The 12,684-nt window shown below is 48.5% G+C and overlaps 1 protein-coding gene across 1 annotated transcript in view; it reads right to left on the reverse strand.

The window, feature by feature from the left end:
- Positions 1-12,684, reverse strand: part of Lrrc1 (leucine rich repeat containing 1) — a 96,469-nt gene that overhangs the window by 19,488 nt on the left and 64,297 nt on the right. The window contains exons 11-13 of the mRNA XM_013019063.1: positions 6,049-6,164; positions 2,027-2,199; positions 763-899 (exon numbers count right to left, since the gene is read on the reverse strand). Coding sequence (XP_012874517.1) covers positions 763-899; positions 2,027-2,199; positions 6,049-6,164 — 426 coding nt within the window. The remainder of the gene's footprint in view (positions 1-762; positions 900-2,026; positions 2,200-6,048; positions 6,165-12,684) is intronic.

A 12,684-nucleotide genomic window follows, 5' to 3' on the forward strand; every position in this document is an offset into this window, starting at 1 on the left:
GGGGGGGGCAGTGCCAGGTTCTGGGATGTTTGCAAGGCTGGTGAAAGAAAGGGTGAGCGCTTCTCTGAAATCTAGTCCTGATTTTTTTTTTTTTTTTGCCAGTCCTGGGGTTTGAACTCTGCCTGGCACTGTGCCTGAGCCTCTTTTTGTGCTCAAGACTAGGGCTGTACCACTTGAGCCACAGCACCACTTCTGGCTTTATTTTTTTAAAGTACATTATTGAAGATAAGAGTCTCATGGGAACTTTCCAGCCCAGGCTGGCTTTGAACCATGATCCTCAGATCTCAGCATCCTGAGAAGCTAGGATTACAGGCGTGAGCCACCAGTGCCTGACTTCCTGATTTCTGAACGAGACTCAGGGTTGTCCTGCTAAGATTGCGCTAGACTACCTGAAGGTTATGTGGGCTGTGCGAGGGCCCCAGAGCCCCAGCCATAAGGAGGGGGAAGGGAAGAGATTTCATTCAAGGGGGACGTGGGGAGGGAGGAGCTTTCTCAATCTTAAGGACGCAGAAAGGGGCAGGTGAGAAAACCATCACAGGGAAATAGAGGCACCATGAACTATTCTCATGACAAAAAAGAAAAAAGGATCTTAGAATTTCATCTGCCTTACATTTTATGACAGCACTCCTAAGATCCGAGACTCGTTTTCTAAAATACATATATTCCTAGGTGTGGCAGGGCGACACAGCAAGTGTGCCACCAGGGTGAACAAACGGAAACTCCGCTTCCAGCCCAAGAGGGCCAAGGAGCCCCGGCCCCTACCGTCTCATTGTCCTCTTCATCCTTCTCCTCCTCTAAAAAGCGGATGGCGCTGACCCTGTGCACCGTGCGCTCATTCCAGGCCTCGTCTGAGTCGCCGCTCACCAGGTTCTCCAGCGCTCCACAGCGAGGCAGGTTCTCTGTGCGGACAAGCACCGTCAGCAGGCCCCTCTGCTACGGAGGGAGGGCCGGGAGGGCAGCGCCACACACGGAGCACAGTCCACTGGCTCACCCCACCCCACCCCGTCTTTGTTTTTTGTGTAAAAACACTGACATCAAAATCAAAGAGAAAAAGGCCTGCGCAGGTTCGCTCCCTTCTTCTTAGTAATACCTGTTGTCGTACTCGAGAGTGTGTACAGTATCTCCCAGGTTAGTGTGTTTAATGGTTCCTAATAGATGTCAGCATGCTGGCGGCCCTGGGGCTGGCCTCGGTCTGCCTGCACAGGCAGGTGCTCCGCCTCTCTCTGCAGTGCTTAGTTTGAAGCGGGGTCTTGCCTGTGCCTCCCTAAGTCACTGGATGACCGGCACATCAGTTGTCCAGCCACCGTGTCTTCCCTGGGATTACAGCTGTGTGCTCATCCACAGGCCCAGATGGAGTATTGCCAGCTTTTATGCCCAAGCTGGCCTCAAGTCTTGATCCTCTAACCTCTGCCTAAGTAATTAGGGTTCCACTTGCCTTCATAATCTTTTAACACACAATTACTTCAGAACTTTTCTGACTGGTTGTGGGTGCAGGTGGTAGATGCTGGTACCTTTCTTTTAGACTCTCAAAGGCTCACCTAACAGAGCTGAGTGGCAGGGTGACTGGGGAACCTTCCTCTCCCCAAAGCACTGCAGTTTCCATCATCCTAGCCCTCAGTGACAGATTTACAATAGCACTTTGTCGTGAGTGTGGATAACTTTTTAAAGTGCAGAACAACGCTATAAGGACTCACGCCAACCCCCAGCTTACGGACAGTGTGTGGTGGGGCTGACCACCGACCCTCCACTTCCCGGTCTCGACTTTAAGGGACCGCTGCCCTTTCCAGGGTACTACATGCTCTGCCTTAACGGCCATTCATAGCTAGACAGCTGCTTACAGAATCTCAGACACAATAAAGAGGTTCTTGTTCTGCAAGGACTGGGCCATCTTCCCAGAGATGCCCAAGCATGGCCTTCCCTGGGCTGGCTAGAGGGACCTTGCCTGTCTGGGTGGGGTGGGGGACACAAGGGAGCAGGAAGGGGCTCCAGAACCCCAGCTGGCTCTTGTAGCCATGAGAACACTCACCCTGACAAGCAGGCTCAGAAGGCAGCTGCGGAAGCAAGACACAGGTCAGTATCTTCTCCCCTGTGCTGTGGTCGGTGTCTGTCTGGAACGTGAGCAGGGGCTGGGACTGGTTGTCAGACAGCCACAGAGCCTTCAGCTTCAAGGAGGTCAGCGATAAAGGCAGATGCAGCAACCTGAAAGGAAACAGAGGGGACACCATCAGGAAATCAGCCCCTATCAGTAAGAACCAATGAGAACAGGGAGAAAACCAGCTCCAGACTGGGCTCCAAGGGCAAAAAGATGCTGTTTATAGTAAGATATGAGATTATTAGAGGACGTGATTTATGGTAAGAGATAAGCTTGGTAATGATATTGTTAGAAGATGTGATTTCTGGTACGAGATCTGCTCCTCCATAGACCATTCGGTAGGCACTGCCATAGCTTCTCTCTTTAGGACCTCAAGGCCGCAGGCAAAAGTGCTCTCTAGGGAGATTCTTGGGACACCCCACGGGCTTCTACCCATCCCCTGCTCAGGCTCAGGTCAGTAATATCCACATCAGAAAGACCACCTGAGACCATGTTACAAATTGCAATATGATACCTACTATCACTTTTACATTTATGCTTATACAAAGTAAACCTTTCAAAGTCATTTACACTGGGTACTGGCAAATATTACTTCAGAGCATCTGGCCTCAGCCAGGACACATTTGGCAGAATCTGGGGGCATTTCTGGCTATCATGCCTGGGCAGGGGACCGAGAGCCTGGGCCTTCAGGAAGTCGGGTGGGAACAATGCCCAGTACCCTAAGGTGCACAGGCAGCCCCACACAGGAATGCAAGGGTCACACTGGTCTACAACCCTGAAACACCCCTAAGGTGGATGGAACTTAATGCCGTGCGGTGCAGTGGCAGCCCCTCTCCCCCTTGAGAACTGTGGGCATGAGGCCTCGGCCCAGCTCCCCCCTGGGCTCTGTCCTCACGTAGGATGTACAGCAGTTATTTCTCCCCCACCCTAAACCTGTCTGACATGTTTTCAGATGCAAGCAAGTTTAAAAAAAAAAAACAAAAAGCATGTGCCAAGGATTTTCTTTTCCTGAATACCCAACGAGGCGGGGAGGCGGGGAGGCGGGGCAGCACGCAGCATGTATATGCCTTTCTCTGACCCTGGAGACGTGGCAGGAGGGCTTTGAATTTACCAACCCAGGAAAAGGGATCAAGATCTGTCCCCAAACCAAAATGTTAGTAGGGTTAGAATACAAGGGACATAGCTCAAGTGCAGAGTATTTGTCTAGATGTGTGAAGCAGCAGGGTTACCCAGGACCATCAGAAAAAAAAAAAAATCAACAAATCCATTACACATTGAGAAAGCTTCAAGTACCTCACAGTTTTCATTTTATAGAACATGAAGACCTTCCTGTTTGTTTGAAAGTGTTAACTGACACATTTGAGGATGTTTAAAGTTTCAAGTGTTGGGCAAGAAGCACAGAGTGAGACTCAGCACCGCCCTTAATCCTGACAGCACAAGGAAAAGGCAGACCTGGAAACTGGCACAAAACACAGACAGACGCAAACAAGGTCATGGCAACTGGGATTCAGAATAATGAATGGCTTCCGGGCTGCATGCTGAGCGAAGGAAGCGGCTCTGCGAGCGTCAGTAATAAATAAATAACAGCTTCTGTGGTTGACAATCAGGATGGGAAAAGCTAGAATAAATTACCAGTCTCTGCAACAGCAGGTCCTATAATCTTATTTCAACTCAGATTGTACAATGTCTAACCCACAGGCTTTCCTTCAAATGAAGTGCTGGCACCAGTGTGCACGCTCCTGGACAAGGTCACCGCACACGCGAGTCCTTCTTAGCCCTCCGCAGGCAGCAGGGTCACAAGGAAAGAGGACCCTGCCCCTGTCTGCCTACAGATTCTCTGGGCTGGACAGAACCTCCCAGAGCCTCAACTGGGGCCTCTTTCTCTTAGGTGACCCTGTCCAGCTGCAAGCCAAAAAACGGGAAGGAGACAGAGCCTGCTTTCCAGAGGCTCATAATATGTCTCTCTTTATTCCAGTACCTAGTATAGACACAGCAGCAGCCACCGCACCCATCTATACTCATCTGTTCTATTTAGGACCACGCTGCCCCAGACAGGAAAAGCCTGAGGCCACTGTCTATGCCCACAGCCCAAGGACGAGAGCGAAGAAGCAACTAAACCTCGCGCCTCTCCCTTCCGGGGGGGCCCCCCATGACCTTCCTTGCTTCAGAACTGCCACAGGAATTCCTTTCTTAATAACTAAACGTGGCTGGCTCATTAATGTTATGATAACCGTATGGCTTAATACAACTCACAATTTAAAGTTGTATCTGTTGTTACCCGTTATTGGAATATTTTAGCTTTAGCAAAGTTTTAAACAGTGTTCACAAGTATGTAACATTTCAAAGATAGTCACTGAAATAAAGCAAACAATACCAAAAATCTCTAGCGTGAAAGTCACTGTGCTCACAGGTCTGCTGCCTCGAGGGGACTTGTGTCCATTCTGGCAGACTAGCACACGGTATTGTTCCTGAGAACAAGAAGGCAGAAGTGAAAGTGTTTCCCATCATTCACATCCCTGCTCTTGGCTCTCAGCACTGCGGGTTCTCCCGGGTCTCATTTCCAGTTATGGACTCTACTGTTTTGTTGTCTTTTCAATTTTCACTTTTAATAAAAATTTTAGTTAATATTAGAACAAAATTCAATGTCCTAAAGTCTATCCCCACTGCACTGGTTCTGCCATTTGGCGCTACTATTATTGCAAGGAGAGTTGCAAACGCCGGACTTTGTGCAGCGGGAGCACATTTCAGGGGAGCTGAGAATCACCTCTCCCAGCCCTGCCGCTGTGCTGGGCTTCCGGGGGCTCACCAGCTTCGGGCCCCACTCGAACTTACCCTCTCTGCTCTCCAACAAAGTTTCTGTACACTCCCTGCAGTTTCTCGCTTGGCAAGTGCTATTTTTATATGCCTGAGAGGAGACACAGAAACGTCTGCTCTGTTTCCTGACATTTCCCATGCGTGGCACTTCTGCAGGCTGTGGAAGGCGGGCTGGGTGACCCAGCTTATTATTAGTTCCAGTGGCAATACTTCTAAACAGGTGGTGATTAAACACTTCCACAGGCCTTTGCCTGGGCCCGGCTGTGTTATACATGGGCGCACTCGGGTGACAGTGAGGTAACTCAACGTTTAATTAGATTTTTCCACTCCAACCCAAGCAGTGCAAGAATCTGCTACTTCTTTTTCTGAGAACAGGTGAAAAACAGTTTACAACCACCACCACCACCATCAACCGCCCCCCCCCCCCCGCCCACCGTGACCTGGAAGGCTCAGGCAGCTCACTCCAGCAGACGGTCCCCACCTGGCCAGGTCAGCCCTGAGCACTGACAGCCTCTCAGTGGTCCTAAGGGTCTATCAGGAAAGCATTCTCTTTAGAAAGGTGAGCACTCTCTGTCAGACTTCAATAAACCACCAGAACACTGGAAGAGGAGCTGTGGCTCAAAGTGGTAAAGCGCTAGTCTTAAGGAAAAGAGCTCAGGGACAGCACCCAGGCCTCAAGTTCAAGCCCCACAACTGACAAAAAAAAATCCTTCAGCCAGGTATAATGGTAAATGCCTGCAGTCTTGGTTACTTGGCTCAGGTAGGTGGGGTGGCTTGACCCCAGGAATCTGAGATCTGCCAGGGCAACATAAATGAGACCCCATCTCAAAGCACAACAGAACAAAGCACCACGAGTTGAACGGGACCACACTCACTCCAGCGGAGGGAAGCTAAGGCAGGCCGTGCCTTTCCCTCAGGCCAGCTCCTCCCCTCCCAGCTAGAAAGCATTTCCACACAAGTTTCCATTTGGACAAGATTGACCCTCACCAGTCCCCCTCCTGGCTTAATTACTCAAGAACCTTCTAGAGCCTGGGCCTGTGATGTAACCAGCAGGCTGTTCTGTCATGTGGAGCAAGGCAGAGACCAGGCCGGGACACACACATTTGTTATGTCTCAAACGAAGCCCCTTGGGATGCACTTACCTGTTTCCCGCCACGTCTAAAACATGCAGTTCTGTGGCCTGCGACACCTCTGCAGGTATTCGAGTCAGTCTGTTGTCACGCATGGAGAACACAGTTAGGCTGCAACACCCGCCGATCTACAGTGGGAGAGAAAACACAGCTTTGTTCCCCACTGAGGGAACAGGGAAGAGGCAGACAGCCATTCTGTTTACCAAACAGCATAATAATGACAACATATACCACTTGATTTCACGTCTCACAGTCATACAAAATGCCAAACATACATTAACTTGAGAAGATACGTGAGGCCACTCAAGAATGTCATTCTGGAAGAGAAGTGGTATTCCCCTGCTGTCACCCATCTGACTGCTGTGCTCCCCAAGCCACACAAGCCCAGACAGACCAAACCTGCCGGCGCAGGAGCTCAGCCATCAGAGACGGCTGACACTACGCCCAGTTCGATTCCTGCACTTGGTTCTCGCTCCAGCTATAAAAAGGGAGGGGAGGGCTCTGCCTGGTACCATGCACCTTTCAATAGCTTTTGGTCAGTCACACAGCAACTCAGTATATGCACTTTCCCTTGATGAATGCAAAAGCAACAGTTTATTAGAAAACAAGAGTGAAGGTGTCAAATACATGTTAGTCTCCCCAGTCACAACCTGCTAATGCGTGTTAATCCACGTCAACACCATATCAACTTCTACTACCTTCTTTTAAAATATAATTTAAAGGTAACTGAACTTTGTACATCTGGTCTTCAAAGCAGAAGATGGCGAGAGTTCAATAATTCCCCCAAACACATCTGCTGGAACACATCTGTCAGGAAAGCCCAAGAAGCAAAAAGAAGAACAACTCGATCTCGGACACAGTGCGCACAACTCCACAGCACACAGCATTCCCTCATCCTGACCAGGAAGGCTCCAGAGGCGTCTAGGACCCTCTGATACACGGGTCAGGAGTGCTCTAGGCCTTGTGTATGGAAGAAGAGCAAGAGGCTCAAGTCCTCCGTGACATCTGCATGACTCCGGCCCTTTTCTAAAAACACACATGCTTCAACACAGACATGTGATACAATGAGAATCAGAATGAAACTGCTCCAGGCACAAGCTTTTCATTTCATCCCTTAGAATATGAACAATTCAGAAATCACACAGCTACTGTATTGAAGCATATAGTGGATAAAAAGGAGAGCACACAGTAAAAGCGGAGACTAGCACCTGTCCACAGCTACCTCTCCAGAGCTCCCCGGCATGCACAGGCCTAGGACGGCCTTTCTTCTCAGTGCTCACATGCCAGTCAAACTGGTTTACTCACTCTACTGTAAAATATGCCTTCTGCGGCTTTATCTCACCTTTCCTATTTCTGCCTTTTAAAATCATGCTGGTCACCCAAATTAACCAACTGTCCTCTAATCCCTCTGTAAAGCCTTCCTAGAACTGTCTGTGATAAACTGGCCTATATAATAAATCTGTCTACATTATAGGTCTCTGTGATAAACTGTACTCTATATTTCCTTCCTTATTATGGTCCAACACTCTGAACGATAAAAAGTCTCTTCAAGAATCTTAAGAATCTTAAATACAACAGAGGCCCATCAGCTGCATTGGACATGGATGGAAGTGAACTAAGCAACTCAAGGCAGCGATGGGAGGGAGGAATGAGAGGGAAGGAGGGAACAGCGGACACTAAGCAGAAGGAAGGAACTGTACATATCACCTGATGTGGAAGAAAAGTTGTAGTGTCAGTTTGTAGAGTTCATAAGCATTTGCGACCATGGTAATGACAGCGCTCCTTGTGAAGGTGAACCTGTGTTGGTGGCTTTGGCTAAGTAGCACTATCCCACAGCACTGTGGAATCGCTTAATCTCAATAAAGGAAAAACCATCTTGAGAGCTTGTTTGGAGGTTCTAGCAGGGGAGCGCAGCTACTCGTATACCCTTGACCGAAGACCGGTCCTCCTCTATCGGGGATGGTCGTCCTCTTGGACCGAGCGCGCAGCTTCGGGAGGGACGCACATGGAGCAGTGAGGGAGGAAGGGGACACCCGCCTAGCCAGCCAGATCAGCCGAATCAACCCTGGCGATCAATGGGGTGACACATGTCGCAGCCAGATCGGCCTCACATCCAGGAAAAAACATCTTAAAAACCTTGATTGCATGTATTTGTGCATGTCTGTCCAGTCCAGCCAGGGTCCTGACCAGCGTCTGCTGCCCACCCTGCCTACAGCCATGTGTGGCCAGACACCGGCCAAGTTCTCATTAGCTAACCGTATACACTCTGTTTATGTGCTTGCTCCAAAGTCCTGTCTGCCAACACAGCAATGAAGACAAGGTAGTTCTCCATTAGGTTTCTCAAACGAGGAGCACTAATACCAGCCTCGGTCAGACAGAGCGTCCATGTCCTTGAGGAAGGAAATCACCAAAACCTCGACCCTCCTAAGGACTGTCAGCCAGAACTTTCTTGCAACTCAGCTTGTCATGACAAAGCTCGCTGTTAGGAGGGATTGGAGAAGCTTCCTCACCCGCCCAGCAGAGGGGCCTGGGATGAGGATCCGGGACGCCCCGCATGGGCCTGCACGCGTCAGCACCCAGCGAAGGTGCAGACTCCTCCACGAGGCTCCCCACCCATGAGACCCCAAAGGACGCAAGGCACCATCACGACCAGCCCGGGAGCCACGGGCTGAGTTGTACTGACCCCACTGTCCCTCGCTGTCCCCTGAGTGGTGCACAGCTGCTACACTGTGCGCACTGTATGGATATCCATTTTCAACTTGTGTTCTTGAATAGCAAACAAAAATTCACAGTGAGTCAGAAGGGGTTCTAAAAGTTCAAAACAAGTTAATATTCCTTAAATACCCGGAGGGACAGTGCGAGTTCACGGGAGTGAGAGATCTGTCTGCTGTGCTTAGGGTCCCCAGTCCTTCTCCTCCCTCTCGCGTCTCCGCTCCTGTGGGAAGCCACGCAGCTGTGGGCCCCTGGCTGTCAAAGCCAGTGGTGACCTCCTGACCTCTACTGTCCATGTGTGGAGCATGCGCTGGGGATGGACAGGGGATGCCTTGTCACTCAGAGCACAGGCTGTCCCAGGCAAATGCACAAACACAGCTTCCTTCCAGCTCCGCCACATGAAGGATGGCACAAAATTCTGGCTTTTAAAAAAGTTATTAAGTCATCAGAAGCCTAACTGCAAAGGGGGAGTTCCCGTCAGCGTCTGAGGGCGCTGGGCGGGTGGCCTTGAGACCCCCACAGACTAGGGCTGGGGGGCGACTCCATCATCTGGGCTGTGGGGGTGGATTTGCTACTTTCACCAGACAGAGCCACAAGCAGATGTTACATCACACACACACAGCTGCGTGTGGACTGCAGACGCTCGCTCTCACAGCTACCCAACAAACGCGGCAGAGAGCATCTGTCCAGGAAGCAAAGCCCCGTCGGCGCCTGGGCACCCCGGGGACCCAGAGCCCGGCTGGTGCGGGCGCGGCTCCATTCCCCCCAGCTCACCTTCATGTCCCACTGTCGAAACTAGTGAGGGACTCCTACCAACTAGTGTCCTCACACCTTTGTGTTTTCTCTTCCAGGCTCACAGGGAGAATCTGAGGGCTCACCAGTGGCCTTCAGGGTAAAATGTCTTCAGCACTAGAAATTCTGGGAAGCAGAGTCACTGCTGAAATAACTTATTACCGGTTATGTTGGAAGCTGATATTTTTAAACTTCCCTTAAACCACATAATAGCACCTTCCCAGAATGCAAGGGGCTGGACCTGGATTCTCTGAGAATGACAGAATGTACTGAAAAATCCTTGCGTGGCTGCTTGGGGTCTGTGCTAAATCCCAGCGATACACGCTGCCCACTGCCCGGACAGGCCTGCAGACCACCACGGAGCCTGCGCCCTGGATGGCTCTGGGAGACAGACATGACTCAGTGCTTGCGGGCCACACAAAACCTGGAGGAGACACTCGGGTCTGGTGACACAAAGACAAAGCCTGTCAGGCAAGAGTGACGCAGCCTTGTCCGCTTACATCCCACTGCGCCCAACAGCTGCCCTCCATGGCAGAGATGTTCACTGCCTCTCAGCAGCCTCCTCCCTGTACTCGTAACACAAAATACAAGATGCAAAACCTGGACAGAGTACACGCTGAGCGTGCACTCTCCTGCAGGACTTCGCCAAGCCTGTGTCTCCACGGAAGATCATTCTAATGTTCCCAGCATCACACACACTTGGGGCATCGTGTGGCCTTGGTATTTATGGAGTCACTGGCCACTGACATTCAGTAACAGCTGTGGTATTTTTTTTCTTCTTTTATTCTTTTTCTGATTTTTATCAAGCAGCTTATGCTGACTGAAAATTTTTTTTAAAAAAAACATGGAAAAAATAGGAAAGCATGATGAAAAGCGACTACTGAACTCCTAACAGACATAATCGGTATTAACGTTTTCAGGTACAACTATGCAGCGTTACCGTCCTGCATCTGCGATTATACACACACACACTCAGGAAATGAGGGCCAACGGCCGTGACCTTCGACACAGACGCTACCAAGCACTTATTCTCACGTCATTACTTTTACCAATCACATTCGCATTTCCTTCTACAGATGATAACGGGTTATTTGACGAACCTCTGGGCCTGCTGCTGCTAGTTGGTCCTGCCTCCTCTTTGCTGTGGGATTTGGGGCAGCTCTCGGTTTCACAGTCGGATGGGTATCAGTAGTGATTTCCCCATACTCACAGAACAGTGGTGCAAATTAGGCAGGAACAGGCAGGAGAGCACTGGCCCAGTGCCTGGCCACGTTCTCTGTGTCTGGACATGCTCTGTATGGAGCCTCGACCAGATGAGCTGCTCCTGCACAAAATGTGACAAGTGTTCTTGTGCACTGTTCTCTGTTCTTAGTGTACAACCCTGGACGTTTTTCTACGAAAAGGGTGTGTTTTACGAGCTTTTAATAACATAACCACCCCCCACCACTACCACCCCGCCCCCACCTCCCTTTCAGAGAGGCCCTAATGACTTCAGTATGCACAGCATGCACAACCCTGGACACTCACCCACATCTGATTCTCTACTTAAAATCCTGGAAACCTGATAGGCTAAAATGCTTGTATTGTTTTGTAAATGCCAATGAGCTAGAGATAAGTTTCACATTAAGAGCTATTTCTACTTTTTTTCTTCTGTGTATCATATTTCTTTTCAGCGCTGTCTACCTTTCTATAGTGGGTGCATTCTTTCTCTGTGATGTGAAGGGATTTCTAACAGAGATGAAGAGAAATCTCCTTCATTTGAAAATGTAAATGTCTTCTTACTCCCTTGTTCTTATTTACTAGTAGATCACAAATCTATTTTTCAGGTTGTTACTCTTATGACTTATTTCCTCTTCCAAGTTTAGAAATGCTTTCTCTGTCTTGAAATATGAGGAAATACTATATATATATGTATATATTATTCTAATATTCTTAGGCGTTGTCTTATCTCCATTTTGGAACATACTAGAAACAAATCACAATTTAAAAGTGTAATAAAAGGGCAGAAAGATCATTACCAAATAAAGTCTATCACTGTTGATATATGTGAATATCTGAATAAGATTTAAAAGGAATTAATATCTACAGGTACCTTGGATTTTCTTTTTAAAAAGCCTTTATTTGCAAATTCTATCTTGTCTCTTCAGACAATTGTGAACAAGATTACTTTCATTTTGACTCAATGCAAAGAAAACGGACTCAATTTGGAGAACTCTGTGTATTTATTATACATGCGATATATATATATATATAGATAGATAGATAGATATATCACATGTCATATATTGTATGATCTCCAGCCAGTGTCTCTGTCCCAGTCTGCTCTGGGTGGGGTGGCCAATCAGTGCTCCGGCTCACCCTCTCCCATGGCCCCATGGGGCTCCCTCGCATCTTTTCACTTCCTGTCGTCCTGAGTCAATCACTGCCAATCTCTTCCCACCTTCAAAAATACGCGTGTCTAAGGAACTCTCTTTCTCAGAAACATATATACTTAACAACAGAATGAGAAACAAAAGACACAAATAAGTGGCTTGAAAATGCAGAAGCATGCCCTGTGCGGCAAACAGAGTGAGTGCTGGCTTTCCCGTGTAAGCTAGAGTCATGCCAACAAACTGCAACTCAGTGAGGATGGAAAAGTGCTCAGTAATGCCTTTCAGAACTCGGAGCAACCTAACAATGGCTTTACAGGAAGAGCGTCCTTCTGTGAGGGAATACCCTAAAAAACGTCTGGAAGACACACAACATAGAGTTCCAGGCCATGCAGTCATTAAATAGAAATCAGAACTAATGCCAATCTTTTACAATGAAGGAGACACAAAGCAGTCAGCCAATTGGAACCTTCATGCAATGAAATACAAGTTAGAAATACAAGTGTGGTCTGAACAATACTTACAAGATAACAAATTTACCTGACTTTTCTAAATTTCCAAGCAGCTAACAATTAAGAAAACAAAAGACATTCATTGATTTGCAAATGTTTACTACATATAACATCACAAAACACACACAGAATATATTACTGTGACCCAACAGTGCAAACATTTTCCCCTCAACCATTTGGGAAAAATAAACATGTTAATGTTGCTACAGACTAAGAAGCCATAAAACTGACAAAATACAATGACATCAAGGTAAAAAAAAAAT

This window comes from Dipodomys ordii, unplaced genomic scaffold, assembly GCF_000151885.1.
Source record: "Dipodomys ordii isolate 6190 unplaced genomic scaffold, Dord_2.0 Scaffold44, whole genome shotgun sequence".
NCBI classification, from domain to species: Eukaryota; Metazoa; Chordata; class Mammalia; order Rodentia; family Heteromyidae; genus Dipodomys; species Dipodomys ordii.